At 38.8% G+C, this 21,623-nt stretch overlaps 1 protein-coding gene across 8 annotated transcripts in view; it reads left to right on the forward strand.

Annotated features, from left to right (window-relative positions):
* LOC121951317 (disco-interacting protein 2 homolog C) overlaps positions 1–21,623 on the forward strand; it is a 224,121-nt gene that overhangs the window by 199,195 nt on the left and 3,303 nt on the right. For 6 of the 8 annotated variants that reach the window (XM_088085027.1, XM_088085028.1, XM_042497594.2 and 3 more), the window contains 14 exons: positions 1,720–1,800; positions 2,383–2,506; positions 3,666–3,787; positions 4,950–5,061; positions 5,243–5,352; positions 9,772–9,902; positions 10,954–11,122; positions 11,285–11,455; positions 13,559–13,588; positions 15,822–15,883; positions 18,336–18,393; positions 18,498–18,572; positions 19,602–19,776; positions 21,468–21,591. In XM_088085027.1, the coding sequence (XP_087941153.1) occupies positions 1,720–1,800; positions 2,383–2,506; positions 3,666–3,787; positions 4,950–5,061; positions 5,243–5,352; positions 9,772–9,902; positions 10,954–11,122; positions 11,285–11,455; positions 13,559–13,588; positions 15,822–15,883; positions 18,336–18,393; positions 18,498–18,572; positions 19,602–19,776; positions 21,468–21,591 (1,544 nt within the window). The remainder of the gene's footprint in view (positions 1–1,719; positions 1,801–2,382; positions 2,507–3,665; positions 3,788–4,949; positions 5,062–5,242; positions 5,353–9,771; positions 9,903–10,953; positions 11,123–11,284; positions 11,456–13,558; positions 13,589–15,821; positions 15,884–18,335; positions 18,394–18,497; positions 18,573–19,601; positions 19,777–21,467; positions 21,592–21,623) is intronic. The other 2 variants (XM_088085029.1, XM_088085031.1) reach the window with 1 other exon arrangement.

Here is a 21,623-nt window from a genome sequence, read left to right on the forward strand (position 1 = left end):
TAGAAAGGTAAATAATACAAAAATAACAGTTCTGCAACCGAGGCCGTAACTGCTACACAAAAGGCCATGGTCTTGATTTTCAGTTCAGTCTTCTCCATCTAAATATGAAGGTTTCGTACCATTCACACTTGAACTGATACCAGTACCGACTCTGATTCTGGGAATTTGTACTGCTACTGTGACATAGACAAAGATTCCCACATGCTTACATGAACCCTCAGCTGGAGGACCAATGGTTCAGATGTAAGTTCCTCCAGCACAATAATTCACTTTGGAACAGTGGGACAAATTTGCAGTACAAATCAAGCGCGCCTAGAGTTCCTCCCAGACGTGACGAACACGATATGGTGCTGAGCGGAGGTCCGTTTGTTTTGCAGTTGGCCGGGTTAAGACTCTGACAGCTGAATCCTCATCACTGATGACGACAGGCTGGCAGCACACGCACACACAAATAAAACTGACTTTCTCTGGCAGAACAAAACGTAATATGAATTACACTCCTTGCAATGTACTGCTCGGCAGCAAATCTTGAAAAATTCATGAGGCCAGAAACAAACTCTGTCTCTTGATTTGTTCTCTCCTCCCTTCTCTAATTTCCATCTCTTTTGCTGTTACTGCTGTTATAAAGTGGTGAGCCTTGTTACCTCCCCTTGCACGCTTAGTTAGTATGACTTTCATCCATACTAACTTTTATCCTTCTCCCACTCTTTTCCAAATTAAGAGCACCCCCAACACACCGAGCTAATATACTTTATCAGTATTCACCGTCAGTATCTTTGAAAGGATCCTAAACTCTGAATCCTTTCAAGCTAACAGAGTTTTTCTGTGAATATTGAGGCTCAAAAAGAATTAATTTTCAGCCACATTTCAAAGAAATTATGCAAATGTTGCAACTGCTTTACAAGTCAAGTCAGCTGTAAAACAAAGTCACACAGCGTTGGCAGTTGAAACAGTAAAGTAATTGCATTACTCAACAGCAAAAATTACTGTTTAGCTATAAGATCAGAAAGTTAGCTCCGACGTGGTTGTGCTTCATTTTCTCCTTTGCTGTAACAAACACTGCAGCCGAGTCACAAACTTTCACATTTCACTGCTAAAAAACATGTTCCTGAAAACATCTGTGGTGAGAAATAGACAATGCAGTAACAGAGTCTTAATTCATATTTGATCAGCGCTGCCTAGATTGACAGTTTGACCACAGTTCACAAGCAGTGATTGATATGACTGACAGCTATTGTATGCGCCACAAGACATTAGAGTAGGCAGAGGAATATGATTTTTGTCACAAATTATCTGTCTCATGTACTACTGTGTGAATATAGTGGAGGTTTTAGCAAATATGACGAAAAGTTATTTTTTTCTAAAAGTCACCAACTTTAACAGCAGTGTGCCTACAGATTTATTCATCATTTCTAGTCACAAGACTGTTCAGTAAAAAGAAATTGTGATTGTAAGTGAAATAGGTCTGAAAATGATCACTTTAGAAGAATAAATTAATTAACCTTAAAATGAATAATGATAAAAGTTATGTTGTTCCCTCTAAATTCAAACTTTTTTTTTTCACTTGACGACAGGATTCTTCTGTCTCTTTCCCTTTTAGCTGCCCTGCTGCATTATTTATGTGTCAAGGATGAATGTGTGTGTGTGTATTTATTTATGATTATTTCCATGTTTGTGTGTAATCACTCGGTCTCACTATTCCTGTATTTGTGTTTTCAGTTCCTCTTCCTGTCAGAGGTGTTACAGTGGAGAGCTCAGACCACTCCAGACCACGTCCTGTACACACTGCTCAACTGCAGGGTAAGACTTCTCATCAAATACAAACACACATGCATGCAAGCACATGCATGTGCACACGCACGCACACACACACACACACACACACACACACACACACGCACACACACACACACACACACACACACACACACACACACACACACCATCTCACTTTAAACAAGATTAAATTTTAAAAAAAAAAAGCCAGATCCCTTTCCTTATGTTTCAACATTTGCTTATATCCCAGTGCTTTTGGTTGTTTTCTTATACACCATGCAGAATGAGAGAGACAGAATGACTTATGACATATTAATTTATTTGTTTGAATTTCATTTCATATAAAATATTGCTGTACAGAATTGGCAAAAAGAAAACGCATTGTTATTATTATGATGCAGATTGTAAATGAGATTGCGTATGAATTGGTCATTTGCATAATGGCGATATGATCCATCGGTTTGTTTCCAGCTGTTCAGCACTGAGATGCTGCAACGGCAAATGTGACATGACATTGACTGATACACACTGCTGATTGAATGTGTCAATCATCTTTCTGTGTGTGTGTGTGTGTGTGTGTGTATGTGTGTGTGTGTCCTTGTCCAGGGTACGATAGCCAGCTCATTGACTTGTGTTCAGCTACATAAGAGGGCAGAGAAGATTGCAGGCATGCTGGCTGAACGGGGCCACCTACAGGACGGAGACCATGTCGCACTAGTCTACCCTCCAGGTAAACACTAGCTGCAGATCAGTATTAAGCTTCATCTCTATCCTCTGTTGTCATTTCTCAGTTTGCACATACTCGATTCCTCTCCTCGCCTCCTTTACTTGCGTCTTAGTCCCTCTCACAGATGTAAGCAGATGAGGCAAGGAAGAGACATAAGGACAGAGTAATCATGGTAACAGGCATCTAACGAAATGAGATTTCACTTAAGTGTTAACTTAAAGTTGTCAACTGTCTGTTAAGGGTCTTTACACATAAACAGTTTCAAAAACACTTCTACAAAGGAAACACTTGTGCATACTTGCTCATAACTCATTTGGCAAGCCTCCTCTATCCTTGAGATGCATTTTAGGAATTGACACTTCCTTTTTTGGAAAACTGTTATCAAGTACACTAGTTTGTACTATATTGACTGAAATATACCAGAACTCTGTAACCATCCTTTAACTTGTGTACTGACATGTAAACAAGGACAAACTCTGGATGTTTTTAAATGAGGACACAACAAAGACATTCAGAGCAGTTCATTCGTGCAGTCGGATCGAAGAGAGCGCCACAGGGAAAATGAAGGAGAATGGAGAGAATTGTAATTTCCCCTCAGAAACATGGAGCCTTGCGTCCATCACGGCAGGACGGACGCAGCCGTGCAGGACGAATTCCCCAACACGAGGAGATTGTCTTAAAGTAGCATTCAATTAATTGCCTCCAGAGTCCAACCGCTCAATATTTAACGTCCTGGCCCCTGTGATTGTGTGTGTGACCATTTCTTTTTCTCCTTTCCCATCTCTTTTTTCTTTGCTTTAACATCCCTCCTACCCCTATCTCTACTCATCTCCTTCCCTTACATCCCTTCTTCCCTTTCTTGTGCATTTCTATTTCTCACCCTTTTCATCACTCCTTTCCTCCCTCTCCACCATCTCACCTCATTTCCTCTTCCATCATTCAATCTTTCTTCCTTCTTTTCTTCATCTCTCACTTTTCCTTCCTCTCCATCCTGTCTCCCTCTACCTGGTCCTTTTCTCCCTACTTTCCTACTTCCTACTTCTTGTGGCTACCCTCCACTTTCCTTTCCTTGTCTCCTTACTCTTCTTGCTTATCCTTCTTCCCTCCTCTTCCTGTCTCTGTCTCGCTCTCTTTCCCTCTCTCTCCTCTCCATCTCTTCTAGGTATTGACCTCATTGTGGCGTTTTATGGCTGCCTTTATGCCGGTTGCGTGCCGATCACGGTGCGACCACCTCACCCACAGAACATCGCCACCACGCTGCCCACCGTCAAGATGATCGTGGAGGTAAAAAACTTTAATGACAGAATATTTATGACTTCCCAAGCACATACAGTCCCATGTTAAACCAGTGACAATATCACTTTCCTGAAGAAAAAAAAATTGTGTGAAGTTGAACTATCATCTTGAGCATGTGAGCATAAAAAAATACGTGAATGAAAATGTAGAAATGAATGGACACCACAATTATTAAACATAGTCAGTGCGTTCAAACAAATTCATTTATTGAACCAACGATGACACCTGTATGAAATAGCATCTGAAAACAGTGAGTTTAAAGTCTGGAGCTCCATAGACTGAATAGGAGATTTAATTTTGTGGATCCACAGAATGTTTGTTTTTATACCCAAATGAGCTTATTTCTTTTGCAGTGTTCTCAGTTGTTAAAGAGAAAATATACCCATCTATTCAGAACATTTCCCTTGGAGCTCTCAGTGTCATCTGTAACATCTTTTAGCATTCACTGTCTAAGTTGTTTTAGACTCCGTACCTGATATAATCACAAATTTGAGTTTTAACGCTCCAGTTTTTGGATTTGGGTGTGAGTTGTTCATTTTTACTAATATTTTGGACTTTGTTAGACCATAGGAATAAAATGTATGGGCTTTTAAAATGGACATAGTTCCCATTTAATCACTTTAGTCTATCATTATTATTCTGCTTTTCTTTGACTGTGAATTTCCATTCAGTAACTCACACCATAAGAGGTCTCTCGTAGAAACTTCTCGGTCAAAAGTTGTTTTATATAGCCGTGAAATCACAATACAAGTAGTCGCTGGTGTTGAACTCATAAATATAAAAAGATGGAGTGAAAACCAAAGAAAGATGGAGGGAAGGGGCAAAGGATTCGACAGCTTGCAGAAACCAGGAAACCAGCCAGCAGCCTGGAAAAATAAGTGAGTAAATGAATGTGAGCTGTGAATGACGACGAGCCTCGTTCATCTTTTTAAGAGAGCTGGCGGGAGGCGATGTAGGAGGTCAGAGCTGCAGGTACTTCACTATAAATCTCACAAGCAGTTGAATTTAACCGTTTTGTTTCAACGGGCGACTTAAAGTGAAGCTTACTCTTCCACACAGTTGGATAACACATGATAGAATGTAATATGGTGTTTTTGTGGTTGGTTACTGTTGATGCATTTTGTCAGATTGTGTGCACTGTGTCGTGCAGGTGAGCCGGTCGGTGTGTGTGATGACAACACAGCTCATCTCGAAACTGCTGAGGTCAAAGGAAGCCTCAGCCGCCGTCGATGTCCGGACCTGGCCCCCCGTCATGGATACAGGTAAACACACACACACACACACACACACACACACACACGTACATACAGGTTCTTACAAAGACATATATATATTTACGGATAAACTGTACAAATTAAGTTATAAATAAGAATAATCTGTGTACTGTACATGTACTTGTATTTTAAAGCAGCACTGATGGAACCAGGTTGATTTTCTTTTTAGACGATTTGCCAAAGAAGAAACCTCCTCTGCTGTATAAACCGTCCAACCCCGACACCCTGGCCTACCTGGACTTCAGCGTCTCCACCACTGGTATGCTCGCTGGAGTCAAGGTAAACAAGCACACACACACACACACACACGCACACACACACACACTGAGCTGAGTCAGATGGCCAATTTGAGGACCAGATACTACCTGTTAGATTTTTACACAACCATTTTTTACCCATAGCTTCTTTTTTTGGACATTTTCAGACATTCAGTTTCCCCAGAGAAAAAATCTGAAATACCCTCCTGAAACTCGTTATTGGGATGCAGCTACTTCAATTATTAGTCCATTGCGGAAAAAGAGCAATTTTTCTTATCTCTGGTTTGTGTTGGTCAAGACAAAACATTTAACCACAGAGGTAGTCTAATGAGGGTTAAAAATAATGTGCATTGATATTTGGGTTCCTGGAAATGTGGGGTGTCCGTATTTCTTCTGTTCTCACGTCTTGTGATACGACTTGAATGTTGACACGAACCTTGTTCATATTTCAGAAACTAGTAACAGCGTCAGTTTTGACATTAAATGCAAAATGTTAACATAGCTTGCAAATATGCTAACATATAATATGCTAACATCAGTCACTGTATAATGGCTGTATGTTGTCCAGTAGGACTTGGTAACATAACATCAGCAACAAAGATGACATGTTTCTTATAATATTTTCATGTATAGCAATATGTAGCGCTGTAGGCTATCTATTGTAAACACCTGCAGTGATGTGCCTGGTACAGATGACTCCTAACATGGATTATTTTTTACATATGTTTACCTCATTACTTGAAACTTTGGCCCCCTGGTCCCCTCTAATGCTACAAGTTATATGGTGTGTCAGCTAGTTACCCTTAAAGCTGATGTGATGCCAGTATTATTAACTTGCATTTTAAAATTAATATTTAGCTCAAATAACTCTTGATTTTAGGCTGTTCATCTTTTTTGTCCTACTATCTTTAAAAAGTTTTTTCATCCATTCAGTGTTTATTTTTTCATGTCTTGTTTGAAAATTACACTGATTGGATAGTTAGGGGCTCTATGTTGTAAGTGAAATTTCATATCTGGTCTGATTTTGACATCGTTAGCCTATTTATGATTTGACATTTGAAGAGTTAAGACTTATTATTGAATAACACCGATTTAAGGTCAACATTTCAAAGCTATAATGCTGTAACTATGGCTCAGGAGACGCCTGCAACATCATCATCATGAGCGCTGACATGTCTCTGTGCATGTTCAGTGAAACACTTTATTTAACAATGCAAGATCTGAGACGGTGGTGACATTTTAAAGATTAAAAGCCTATTGATTCCTGCTGCAGCAAAACATACCTGCATCCTGGACTCAACCCATTGTTTCTCTGCCACTATTCATCTTCTGAAAATGTGCATGTGCGTGTGTGTGTGTGTGTGTGTGTGTGTGTGTGTGTGTGTGTGTGTGTGTGTGTGTCTGTGTGTGTGTGTGTGTGTGTGTGTGTGTGTGTGTGTGTGTGTGTGTGTGTCTGTGTCTGTGTCTGTGTGTGTGTGTGTGTGTGTGTGTGTGTGTGTGTGTGTGTGTGTGTGTGTGTGTGTGTACACATGCACGTGCGTGCGTGTATGTTAGGATCCACTAAAGCCAGCTCCTATTAAACAGGACCTCTTCTTGTTTGGTCTCTAATCCATCCATGTCCATGCTGAAACCTTTTGTTTCTCGACTCTTTGCCTTTAGACGCTCACAGAGAGCAGATAGAGGAGATTTGTTATAAGAGAATAATATGAATTACATGTTTTATAAGAGAACTGTTTTAGGCATGTTTTAAAAATATAATTCTAAAGTTTTGTTAGAAAAAAGGTCTCAGAATTTCTTCAAACTACAGTAAAAAAAAATAGAGAAAATTCTGATATTTTTACAATTGAGCTAAAAATGTAAAACCTGCTGCCAAAATAACAAAACCCAGACAGAAAATGAACTTCAGGTAATGTCTGTATTTCCCACATTTAACAAATTAAATCACTGTTTCTTCCATTAGCTGGACTAAGATTTAACAGATTAAACCAGATCGGGGTCCTGACACTAACCTCCCGTCGGAGCACTCCCTCTGTGATGTGTAAATCTTTCAGCACAACATTTTATCTGTTATCAGTCTCACCTCTAGCGACCTGTGATAACAGTGCATATTAGAGACTAGAGATATTATTGTTAGAGACAAACATAGATGAAATTATTTCCTACAATACAAAGGACAGCTCATGTCCAAATATGATTTACTCTATGATATATGAGAGAAAAGGAATACCTGTTGGACTCCTGTTTGCTTTTTATGTTGGAATTCAATTGTAAAGTCTCTCATTAGCTGGTGTCATAAAAAATCATTTACTGTGTAAATCCCTTAAATGTAAACAGGATTAGTGCAAGACTAGTAAACCATGTTGTAGTCGACTAAAGACCCAACAAAACAAAACAGTCCAGGCTGAAAAGAGTCGGAAATGTCAGCATTAGGCTGTTGTTGTTTTGGTTTATATACATTCAAATACATCCATAAAGTACAATATATCACACTTTGTCAGGAAAGGCCTGGATGTTTTTCAATCATTGTCTCTGGTGTTTTCACAGTCCAACAGCCTTCATCAAGATCAACACAGGGATTCAATATCTGACGCAAAAAACTAGAAAACTCTGAAACCAGAAACTGGAGCCCAACTAAAAAACATTTCTTTTCTTTTTTACAAAACCGACATTGATATCTTGCACAAGATACAGTATGTACTAACAGGACCTTTTATCAACTTTAAGTAAAAACAACACTTTTTTAAATCCCAAACTACAGCAGCTACATATCAACATATAAGACAATACTGTCTATACCGCAGGCGTACAATAATATTAAATAGCCTCAACAGGTCTATCTTGAAGTTTTTTAAGCTTTAGTAACAACACAGTACCAAGAACTAACAGCAAAGCTAACATGTAATTAGACCAAGCATGAGGCTAATAGTTTGGGACCTATCTGCAGGGAGTTTGCATGTTCTCCATGAGCCTTGTGGGTTTGCTTCTGATGCTGAGATCTACTCCAGCCTCCTGTGACCCTCTGAAGAATAAGTTAATGGATAGAGCACTTTCAAAGCCACAGCAGTAACCACAGGTTTACTGTCAGGACTACAGCCTGGGAAATAAACAGCTTTCAAACATTATCAATATTCTCTCCTAATCTCAATATCCAGATCTGAGACGAAGTCATCATTCCATTTCCTTTTATTTATTTGCACTATTAAAAACAGAAACAGAAGACAGACCAAAGAATACAAAAAATGGGGTGTCAGAGGTTAGAAACCCAGATGGGTGAGTGTGAATGTGTGTGCATGTGTATGTGTGAGTGTGTATGCTGCATGTGTGTGTGTGCATGTGCACATAATTAGACTGTAGGTTACAATATACTAAGGAAGGCTATTAGGGGGCTTTATTCAACAGGCTGGCCCCAAGTTCTCGCTTGAAATTATTAAGAGATAATGATGTTTTGCCTATATGCAGGTAGGCATTCAACAGCAGGGAACCTTCATAAGTGAATGAGAATTGGCTATGTGTGGTATGACAAAAAGGAGGAAAAACGTTATCAAAATGTCTAGTGTAATGAGAATGGATTTGCAAATTTGTCTTTACAAAAGTCATTGAAAGATTTGGGCAGCAAATCTGGATGATAAATATATTTGTAATTGGAGATTGGAGTATTTACATAGCATGTGTACAAGTCATCACTATAATCAGAGCAATGTTGATATATATATATATATATATATATATATATATATAAGTTCTTTGTCACCTGATAGTAGAATCTAATAGATCTTTGTTAAATAGCTGTAAAATTGTCCTCCATTCCTGGTCACTTTGTATGCCACAAAATATTTCTTCTGACAATGTTCGCACCATTGGTGACCGTTGCTATGTGATTTTGCATCATACACATTAAAAAAAAACAACACAAAAGCCTCATTAATGAACGCTCTGAAAAACACACACTAATCAGTGAAGAGGAAATGCAGGGCAGGAGGAAACAATGCCAGCATTTTTTCTCATGTGCTACTAAATTGCCTGTCCATTATGTTTAATCACTGTTCTTAATGAGCAAATCAGTCAGTGCTGGAGTGTGAACATTACAACGGGCAGCGCCGGCGCCAAAACACAATGAGAAAAACAAGATGGTCAGTTCATCCAGTCACCGCTGCATCCACAGTTTTGTTATGCTAATCAATGAGCTGTGGACATATTTCTCGTTAATTAATCATTTTCAGCGGGGTTTTTTTTGTGTGTGTGAGGCTGAAGAAACACTTTCTGCTTAAAAAGGAAAGATCACAGAGGTACACAGAACAATGATAACATTTCCACTTGTTGCCTCACTGTCATAAACTAAAAACATTATTTCTTTCTGGAAACTGCTGTGAAATAAAATGAATGTACTGCATCCAGGAATGATGGTTCTTTTCTGTGTGTTATGTCTTCATCTGCTGTTTAGATGTCTCACACAGCCACCAGTGCCTTCTGCCGCTCCATCAAGCTACAGTGTGAGCTTTACCCGTCCAGAGAGGTCGCCATCTGCCTGGATCCGTACTGCGGCCTGGGCTTCGTCCTCTGGTGCCTTTGCAGGTCCGAATAACAGAACAGTGCAACTGAACTAAGAGTGGGCAAATGTGAATCCAAATGAAACTGTTTAACTTGAAGGAACAGTGTGTAAGATTTAGGGGATTTAGAGACATTTTGTGGTGAGGGTTGCAAATTGCAACCAGCTAAAACTCCTCCCACTTAGAATTCCTCCAGTGTTCATTGTTTAGAAGGTTTTTACCAAGAGCCGAATAACCACAGAGGTCTCTGTCACTCAAACAAATGGAGCAGGTGATTTAAAATGGTAAAAACACTGCGTAAAGCAGTTTCAGGTTAAAAATCAGTGTTTCTCCTATGCTGTTTGGCATGTTGGAGATGGGCTGATCACCTAGCACCTGCTAATCTTTGCTTTTAAACTTTTTTTTTCTCTGATAACTTAAGATCCAGATAATTCAGGAATTTTTTTCCTGTGAGCCAAAGAACCACAGAGGTCTCTTCCTCTCCAAAACAAGTGAAACCAGTGACTAAAACAGTAAAAACACAAAAGAAAGTGGTTTCACATTAAAAATCTGTGATTTTCCAATGCTGTCTGGCTAATCTCAGAGGGGCTGCTAACTATGGTGGGTTATATGTGAATGGCCCTGTTCAGAGCCATGTTGTCCATTTTGGGTTACTGTAGAAAAGTAGCAGTGCAACATGACATCTTCATAAACGACCACCTACTCCCAAAATAGATATTAACGGCTCATTCTAAGGTTACGAAAAAATTTTTCAGGTGATTGTACACATATACAAAAAAAACACTTATTTTATGTTGTTTCATTTCTGCCGATAGATACACCTTTATCCTACAGACTGGACCTTTAAAGTAGTGTTACTTATATGTCCATTTTATTCAGGAAGGGGAGATGTAAAAGAATGGGTGAGAAAGAGTCAGAGTTGTAGTTTAAAGGAGCACACAAACACTTTGCTTTATGCAATGGCCAGCATTTTAAACTCAACATAAATTTCTACATTTTGGAAGAATTAATTGCATCAGAACTACAATATAATCCCCCCTTGCCCATCTTTTTTCTTGTGTGGATTTTCTGTGCAGTGTGTACTCAGGTCACCAGTCCATCCTGATCCCTCCGTCTGAGCTGGAGGTGAACCCGGCTCTCTGGCTGTCTGCCGTCAGTCAGTACAAAGTCCGTGACACTTTCTGCTCCTACAGCGTCATGGAGCTCTGCACCAAAGGCCTTGGCCTGCAGACCGACTCGCTGAAGGTACATGGGGTGAAGAGTTTGTATTATATTCACATTTTATGAATTTAACTAACAGACTCAGGAAAAGATTAAAGTGACATGCAAAGATAAAAGGAAGTGGATCACAGATACTTCACGTCAGACAACAGCTTCTTATACTGCCACCTCCTTGTCCCACTTCAGGCTCGAGGGTTGGACCTATCTCGGGTGAGGACCTGTGTGGTTGTAGCGGAAGAGCGTCCCAGGACAGCACTGACACAGTCCTTCTCCAAACTCTTCAAGGACCTTGGACTCCACCCTCGAGCTGTCAGCACCTCCTTCGGCTGCCGGGTCAACCTGGCGATCTGCCTGCAGGTCAGTCGCATTTGATTTGCTCCTGGTTCTCAGTGCTTCCAGAGACTCAGGATGTTTCCTGGTATGACTGCTGAAATTGTGCATTCCCAGTATAGAAAGTAGCTGCTGTTGCTCTTCATGAAAGACGTTGGCCACAGCCTCTTGGTTTTTTTACTCAGCTGATGCTGAGCTCTTAGGTTGTTTTGGTATTTTGCTAAATATCAGCCTCAAAGGTTAAAAAACAGTTAGTAGCATATTAACTCTGTCACAGTTGGATTAAGACAATAGAAACTCAATTTTGCCATTAATTTGCTTGTAAATGATGACCAACGATTAGTCTGTGATTGTGTTACGTGCATTCAGCTTTAAATAGTTTATTTTCTGGTTAAGTAGATTGCGTCATTTACATGAACAAGAAATGTTTTGCTGTCTTATCCGGAGTCAAAAGTTATAAAGTCAGTATGTCTGTGTCCAGGATGTGTTCAAGGAGTACTTCACTCACAGAGTGACTATTTTGTTTATCAGTTAGTCATGCAAGTCATGTTAGTCATGGAAAACAATAATAAGATTGATTTAATGTTTAATTAGCAACCACATTTAAAAACAGCAGAACTATTTAAGTCTCATACTGTATAACTTAATCCATTTATCCAGTCATATGCTTAGTACTCCCCAAACAGGCAGGGTTTTTTTTTTTTTGCTAAAAAACAAAACAAAACAAAATTTAGTTTTGCAGTCTGGCATTGAAGAAAGCGTAGATAAGGTTCTCTTTCAGTTCATTTTTAAAAAGTAGCATTTTTTAAAAGCAAAAATGCACGTTTGGTAAGTACTGCACACATGGCTGGATAAATGAGGCTTGTTTTATAAACTACTGCCTGAAAAACAAAGTTTTCCTCCTTTGTCTGACTCTGGTTAAAAATGGCAAATAATTTCCCAAATTATTTTATATAAGTAGGTAATTCTTTTGGAATTGTTGTGTGGATTAGGAACATGGAGAGAATGGACTGTTCTTAAAGGAAAGTCTGGCTGATGAATAGGTGTTTCGGGGGATGGTGGACTTACTTTTGGTTCCCAGATAAGACCATAAATGAATTTTCTTACCCTAGAGTTTGGGGTTTGCAGGTCAGCCCATCACTGCTGAGCTGGAGAATCCATATAACTGCAATGTTGGCTGTTTTGCATTGAAAGTTTACACCTCTTTTAAGAATGATTTTTCCATCTCCTGGGCATGTGAAATCTGTTCATATCTGGCTTTGAATTGTAAAAACATGCATGGATGTTAATGCAAGAATGAATAAATACACTTCTTGTAGATACAGGGTATTAAGCCTGCAACAATAATGGGATTTTTTGTGGGTAAGTAGATTACAAGTTAATAGGGATAACAGCATCAGTGGTTGGGCAAAACATCCAAGTTAAAGCCACATTCATTCTCTTTCATCCGAACAAACCAATTTTTTGGGGCATTCAGCTTTTTGTCTGTATGTCTCCCAGGTTCAGTGTCATCCTTCCATTTCAAGCTGACCATTGCTTTTACATTTCAGATATGATTTGCAACCGTAAGTGGATGAAATCAGGATATTCCCCAAGTTCATATGTAATGTCACAAAGTTTTTTCTTTTAGCTTCTTATAAAAAAGCCAAGAAGAATCGAAAGATCTCTTGTGATTGGCGCTAGATAATTCAGTTATTTTCAAGTTTAAATTCAGTTAAAACATCACTGAAAAATTGTTTCAGATTTTGAACATAATGAAATCATCAGTACAATGCAATTGTGCGGAATAGTGATTTCTAACTGCACGGCATCAGTATACACTAATATTATGGCAAAACAACTAATACAGTCTACAGAGTGACTGCTCAGTAATCTAAATTAACCAAACTATTTCCAGCAGCTTTAAATGACTAAACTAACATTTGGCTGAACAAATCTTTCAGTTCTGACTGCTTGTTTTGTTTCTTTGAGTTTTCCATTTTGACATTTTTCTTCCTTCCCTGCTCCTTTCTTGTTTAAATCATAACCCCGCCCACATATCTCATACTTGGTTTTGTCTCCGCCCTCCCTCCTTACCTCCTCTTCCTCCTCCTCCTCCTCCTCCTCCTCCACCCCTCTCTGCTGCTGTAGCCTCACAGGCTGGGAAAGCTTGCCGACCAGGTAGGGAACCACCATCAACCCCTCCACCCAACCACCCCCACCTCCACTCCACTGCTTGTCAGCACATCACTCATCAGCTGGCTTTAGATCAACGTTTTTAAGGATTATTTTGAGTATCCAGTCCTCCCTGTTGGGTTGAATGGTGTTACAGACGACAGGAGGTGTAGTGAGTTTGGGTTCACTAAAGTTAGGGCCTGGTCACACCCGCATTTATCACAAAATTGTAAAATATTGGACCAAAATCAACAAATTTGAATGGAACAGCTGCAGAGGTGAAGTTATTTTTCTCAGTATTTTTGCATTTAATTTAACTCTGATGAACTTTGACGTGCAAATTTGCACCATTGACCAACTGCAAACCATCTTCAAGGGAAACTCCATCTGTTTTACACATCTAAGTGTGTTTACATGTGTTTCCAAAGTATGACTGCATATAAGGGCGGGAATCTCTTGGCACCTCCTTTCCACTTCAGAGGGTTATGATGCCATTATAAAACAATAATTGACGATTATTTATGCGCTGCATTTTTTTTCTTTGCATGATTTATTTTTTCTCATTTTCTATTTTTAAAACCTAAAATATTTGTAATGATGAATATTTGAAAAAAAAATCTGAATTTACTTGCGTTGTGGCTCTTTTAAAGGTCCCTTTTCCCTCTATATGCGCTGATCAGATTGTATTCATCTGCCATTGCTTAACCTCAGCTATTCTCACCAAAACTCAACAGGTAATCTCGAACATAAACGCAATGCGGATATTTACATTCTTTGAGTTTTGTTATTCAGCTGATTCAGCTGTAAGGATCATACAGCCTGGCCTTACAAAACTGACTTTCTAATAGATTTTTGACATTTCTGCATTGAGACTTAATGTTCATAGAGCGAGTCGCAGTGCATTTAAGAATTGTTTATTTTTTTGGCACGTGAGTTAGCATTGCTTGAGGCTGAAGAATACAAATTCAAAATGTAAAAAATGAAATAAAATCTGGAGGAGTGGAGTTGGAAAGAAGTGAGCTAACCGAACCTCTAGCCCGCTGTGCCCCACTACATCAATTATTTGGAAACTGTCAATCATGAGTCCAATAATATCGGAGGAAATTAAATTATTAACAAGCAAAGAGTACAAAAATTGAAGAAAGCTGTTGTGTTCTACCTTGTAATTAAAATAACACGGCATGGTCTGCAGTAAACAAACTGTTATTGAAAGGTTAGTGACTTACAGCCATCTTAGCGGTAAGCTGAGATTCCAGAGGTGATCCAGAGTCATACCAAAAATCTGCACTTACACAAAAGTCCACAGAATCTTCTTAAACCACCTCTCAAACTGATGTGAATTAATTGCTAAATATTCATCTCCTGGTGGAGTTTCAAGGGTAGAAATGTAGCCACCTTGTGGAGATGATGCTATCTGCCATTTTGTGCTCTGGGTGTGTGGGTTTCTGACTCCCAGCATGCAGCTGTGTGTCCGGTGGTGGGCTCTGTGTACACTTTCTCTCTGCAAAGGTTTTTCATCACCTCTGAGAGAGAAAGCGGGGAGATGGAGGGATGGTGGACGAAGAGAGAGGTCGGAAAGGGGGTCTTTATCTCTTTCTTTTTCTCTCACTGGATTTGAAGTTTGCACTCACATTTTGGCGTACAGCAGTCAACACCGAACAGAAAGATTTAACTGATTAAAAACACTACCAGGCACAGGCCAAATCATATTTCATTGATTTTTTTATGTGTATATATTTTTTTCAGGATTTACAGGATGTAATCACATCATCATCACCCCTTTTTTCCCATCTTTCTTTTCCCTGGCTTGGTATCACTTTTCCCTCTTTTCTTTGCTCTAAAAGACAGTTCTGTTAATACTTTTTGTTTGCATGTTAAATCTGAATTTAAAAACCTTCTGTTTTTAATGTTGAGATGTGTTTGTTTTTGTTTGAATCTGTTTTGTTTTGCTTATTTCCTTCAAAAATCATCCCACTGCTGTCGCTCTCACATTGTTCTCCCCTTCATTCTGTGAAATGTTGTTGAGGTCTTGTAGGATCCCGTCTTTGCTCTCAAACCCAAAGCTCTTCCCTCTGCTGTGGAGGGAAAGCTTGTCTCTCTGAGCACTAATGCACGCACAGTAGCATCCACTGGTAGGAGCAGTAGTAGTAGAGGACGTTTTTGTTAAGCATTTGATACTAGTTGTATAAGAGGACATTGTGTGACTGCAGTGTTAACTGCTGTTGGTGGTGTTTCTCAGGGCACCTCGGGACCCGACCCCACGACTGTGTTTGTTGATATGAGAGCGCTACGGCATGACAGGTGAGTTTAACAAACCTCACATCTCAAATTAGCTAATTCATTGTTTTGCAACCCAGAGTCGAGTAACTAATCAAAGTAGATGCTTTCACAGATGGAAGAAGTCAAAACAAAGATGAATCAGTCATTATGTAATTGTTTCTTTGTCGCTTTCTGATGATAAATCATGTGGTTTACAGAATCTCTGCCCATAACACTCACCGGAAAAAAACAAACATTACCTTTACTTTTCATCATTGACACTTATTTTAGTCTTGAGATGGCCGTTTCTTTAGATTTTGTACATTTGTGATACAAAGAGGATGATTCCTCAAGATGTCAGTTATCTACTAACTTCTGTTTTGGAGCCACAATCAGATCAAAACTTTAAACAACAAAAGCTTAAAAAAAGCCTTATTAAACATCTTTAAAATTACTAATCAGCATCCAAGTAATATTTTACAATACTTGATTTAAATACAGATTTTTGGATTTGCATGCGTGTGTGTCCTCTTGTATTTTCTCGTATGAAATTTCATCTCCAAATGGATCTGTTTTCCATCAGTGAAATATATTCTGCGCCCACAACAGTTTGTGTTTGCTCCTGTGGGATTTCCTGCTGCAGCCTCCTCTGGGCAGCTTCAGTGTGAATGAGGTGAAGTTTCTGAATGAGAGGCAGCAGTTGTGTTTGTGAATGGAGAGCAATCCACTCAGCAAACACTCCCAGAATATATTCAGTGCTCAGTAGAGTTGTGCATTATTCCAGCACATAACTTGTTTTACAGCTAAGAGCCCTCAGTCCTGGCAGATGGTAAAAAGTTTGAATGTAATGAGAAGCTGAAAAGTTTTTTAAAGACAATATGACGATTTCAGGCATGTCAGTTTGATGCCCTGGCTGTCACCCTCGCAGCCTCTAAAACACTTCCAGTCGGAGAAAGATGCACTTAAAACCCATCAAACCCAGTCTGAGTCACATTTCATGCTGGCTGACACCATAAATAGCAACTTGGGAGTCTCCAGAATTTGTTTTGCCAGAGTTTTGGCTTTCAGGGGAGAAATCTGACTTTATGAACCATCCGCAGGTTTAAAAAATTGCCGCAAGGGCTCAACATTAGTGTCAAATTTTATCTCTAAAGGTGGTGAAACTGTCAGTTTCCAGGTAACAGAGATGGACAACAACTCCAGGATGACAAGCAAGGCTTACATTTATTCAAATATCTTCTGGCAAGGTGGTCCGGTGGGATTAAAGGAACAATACTGAGACCTCTCGGGCTTAGGTAGACACCAGCTCACAGCCGAGATTGTAAAATTAAGTTTAAACATGTCAGAAGTTGTTCCCAAAAAGTTTCCCAGTGTGTCTGGTGAAACTTCAGCTTTCTGTTCTCTGATCCAGCAAATGATTATGGCTTTCAGTCTGCGACCGCTCCGCTGTCATTTTCCCCAGAGAAGTCACAGTGCATGAGGCAGCCAGGCTGCTCAGTCCTGCTGTGTATAAATATAACTGTCATTGTGTATGATTACATGTAATCACTGCTGATTTAAGCAGACCTGTTTCTACCAGAGACGCTTCGTATTTCTCCTTTATGATCCCAAAAACTCCTCCTGTCAGGTTCCTTTTGAGAATCAACATCATGATTTTGTTTTTAGCTGTTAGGATAAAAGTATAATTATTGTTGGGGGGTGGTTGCCCAACATTCTTTGTACTTTCATTTCAAATTAAATCTCAGGCATGAATATTCTAAAAGTTTCTATGTTTGTCCCAAAAGTTGCAGGTCACAGTGCTCTCAAGTGTATAGCATGCAACATGGATATCAAATCCTGCTACTAAACTACTGACTAAAGAAAAAAAATTGAAATGTGAAATACTTTAATCTGAGAGGAGAGAGGAGCAAATATACATAAAGTGTATAAATATATATATTTTTTAAATTTCCTTAAACAGAATGTAAAGACTGATGAACCCTCTCAATAATCACGTATGGCCCACTAGATACGTGTGGCAGTGTATTTATTTGCAGAGACTCTGCCCTCTACCTGTGTTTTCTTATCATGCTATGTTCAGGACATTTCTGGGCACAGCGCAAATGTGAGGTCATGAAAAAAGGTTGCGACCAGATGTTAGATCTTAAGCAGCAGTCATCCAAGAGGAAGCTACGAAATTCATGGACACAGAGCCAAGAAAAACGCGAATATTGCAAGGCAAAACACCAAGCGGGCAAAGCTTGTTCCAAAAGTGAATTGGCCACACTTTCACTTTCACTGGAAAAACTATTAGCAAGTTGTAACCGACAATTACTGTATTGTACACCTTTAAATAAACCCTTTAAATGTTGAATTTACAAGCAATTATTTGTATATATGCCCTTTAATTAAAACAACCTTTTTTTCCATGGATCTGTGTTCACATTGTTTTTTGGTATACAGATTTCATTTTTTTTAATGCTGCAGATTTTGCTCATTTTTTTTTCCTCTACAGGGTCAGACTAGTAGAGAGGGGGTCACCACACAGCCTGCCTCTGATGGAGTCTGGGAAGGTAAGGGTTTATTATTTTATTTCATTTTGTTTTATTTTTCTCCTTGCAGTGAAAATGTTTAAATGATTTAAATGTTGATGTTTTTGTCTCTGCTTTCGTAATAGATCCTGCCGGGGGTCCGAATCATCATCGCCAACCCAGAGACCAAGGGACCAATGGGAGAGTCACATCTGGGCGAGGTTTGTCTACAAATCACTTTCTATACAAACAAAGATTGTGACAGCACACTATAAGATGACTTTAGTACTTATCAGTGGAAGAAAGATTGTACTTCCCTGTCTCCTACACTGTTTGTACTACGCATAAATTTGGTAAAACTTTGATCTGACTAAAGTCACTGTTGCGATCACTTATTTAGTCATTGTTAGAAAGAAAAAACAGTTTTTTCAATATTTAGAATATACTTCTGAACATTTTAGAAAATGAGAAACATTATAAGCAAACATAGCAAATGAGGGCAATACTTTATATTACTCCTTAAAATAATTGTTCAATTAAGCAACTAGTGACTTGAAAGAAAATTACAACATTTAAACAACAATAGTTTTAATCATCCAATGATCATGTAAGAAGTTTATTAAATAAAACATTTGTTTGTTCCTGCTTCCTAAAGCTTCTAATATCATTAAAAATGAGGCAAAAGGAAGCTGGATTTTAATTTAGAAATAAGCAAGGTACAAGGTAGATTTTTAAAATGTAGCTTAGAAAAAAATTAAATTAAAATTTGTCCCTAAATCCTGCTACGTGTTTTGGTGTTGAAGGAGGAGTTTATGAGTGTACAAATATACATCTGTTTGTTTGTTGTTGTTTTTTTTCTTGTTTAGTTACATTATTTTTTAAATTATTTTTTTATATTCAGTCATTTGATTTCCTGACCTAAATGTGACAATAGTTATATATATAAACAAATCAATAAAATACAAAAAACAAACATCCTCAACAATCAATGAAAAATAAGAGTTTGTCAGTGACTTTGAAGACAAAAACAAGTCACTGCTTAACTGAAAGTATAACTGACAAATGAATAGCAGATAAAAATCAGTCATTGCAGGAGCAGTTATATTGTCTTCCCATCATGTGTTTTTTATGAGTCAGATTCACTCAGTTACACATGAGATACTAGAGCAGAACAACAGGTGTTAACACCTTAAGCAAACAAGAGCTCCACCTGCTCCACGTGGTTTAACAGCTGACTGTATGTTTTGTAGATCTGGGTCCACAGCGGCCACAACGCCAGCGGTTACTTCACTGTCTATGGAGACGAGGCGCTGCAGTCCGACCATTTCAACTCCAGACTGAGCTTCGGAGACACACAAACGGTCTGGGCACGAACTGGATACCTGGGCTTCCTCCGCAGGACCGAACTGACCGACGCCAGTGGAGGTGAGGGCGGGACCAGATTGATCAGTTGTTTGAATAATGTGAATGTGTTATTGATGGAGCTAACACTGACATTTAGTGTTCTCATGCAACAGAGAGAAGGATTACACAGCTTTGGGGCTGATTTTAAGTGGTGCCAACCCTGAAGGCAACCATTAGTCTGGGTTTCACTGGAGAATTGTGTGATGGTCTAAATGCTGTTTGAGTGAAATCTCCTCTCAGATGTGAACAAATTAGGGACGTCCTCATCCAATCTCAAACATCAGATTGGAGTTAATTAAGGAATTTTTTTTGACAGATCGGGATCGGCTACATTTAACTTATAAAATGATCCGGTACTTTGTTTTATGTCAGCTGTCACATAGATGTTTCTACTTAAATGCACACCAATGCGGAGTGCACCCTTTGTCAACTCTCCTCCTCTCAGCTGTCTGTCTCTTTCCTCTGCTAAGCTCCATGTGTCTCAGAGCAGGGGCTGAGCCCCAATTGCCACAAAACACCTCACACCGTAAATGAAAACGCAGTATGAAGCTGTTTATTTATGTTATTTATCAAAGTTATGAGCACTTGTTTAATTTCAGCTCAGTGTAAGAAAATTTGTGTTTTGCGATAACGTATAGCGCATGGTGTTTCTGCGCCCAGCTTGGAGGAGAGACAGACAGCACTTACCAAGCCACTGCAAGTAGCCTACATACTATACTACCACGTGAGAAAAAAGCCAGCATGGCTTATGTATTGATGAAGCATAATCCGCGCAAAAGATGTAAAGATGACAAAAATAAACAATCAAGGGAATACTGTTCATCAGGTAAGAGCATCAAACACTGGAAAATACTCGAGACATTGATGAGCCAAAAAGATTAAAGGGAGGGTCTGTCTTTTTTTTTTTTTTTTAATAAATAAATAGATAAATTAATTAAATAATAATATTAATTAAAATAATAATAATGCACGTCAAAGCTTTTCATTTATTCATGTTGTCAAGCAAAGGTTATACATTGGATTGATTTGAATAACTTAGAGAAGCCAACTCAAAGTGTGCACTCTGCAGCCTAGGATACTAAACATTTAAATACTCTGGTTGCGGTCAGAACCAAAAAACATGATCAGGACATCCCTAGAACACATCTTACTTAATGCTGTATTATACTGTTTATATCTTTGGTGTTAAAATAGTTGTATGTTTAGATACTGAACGCCCAAAAATATATCATATCGTATGACTTTTGATTGTCTGAAATAAAGAGGACTGTAAAGAGGACTTAAACCTGTGTAGGTGGAATCTGTTTGATTTTAAGTTAGAAGTCTTAATTATTCAGCCATGATTGTGAGCGAGAAGTTCCCAGGCCGGATGAAATATCTAGCCCTGTGGCCAGTGGATGATCTGCATGCATGTACTTTTTATCTATGTTTCTATGTACTATTTCATATAAGCTCTTGACTTTTAACAGGATTTGATGATAGTGTTCAGGCCAAAATGACAGCACAGTGAAAAACACAAAGCACTTTCAGAAATATTCTCTATTTATAAACATCTTATTGGTGTTTTTTTATTACTCATATCTAGGAGGAGATGATTATTTTTTTGTAATATATGAAAAATGACAGCTTTCAATAAATAAATAATCAATAAATCAATAAATTTCAAAAAGGTATCGTCAGAAGTTATACGTTTCAAACTTGTTTGTGTCTAGAGCGTCATGATGCCTTGTATGTGGTGGGCGCTCTGGAGGAAGCCATGGAGCTAAGAGGGATGCGCTACCACCCCATCGACATCGAGACCTCTGTCATCAGGACGCACAAGAGCATCACAGAGTGGTGAGGAGCAACAGCACGCTGACATGAGACGC

The sequence above is a fragment of the Plectropomus leopardus genome, chromosome 12 (assembly GCF_026936395.1).
Source record: "Plectropomus leopardus strain MGB_pleo_1.0 chromosome 12, ASM2693639v1, whole genome shotgun sequence".
Classification (NCBI taxonomy): Eukaryota; Metazoa; Chordata; class Actinopteri; order Perciformes; family Serranidae; genus Plectropomus; species Plectropomus leopardus.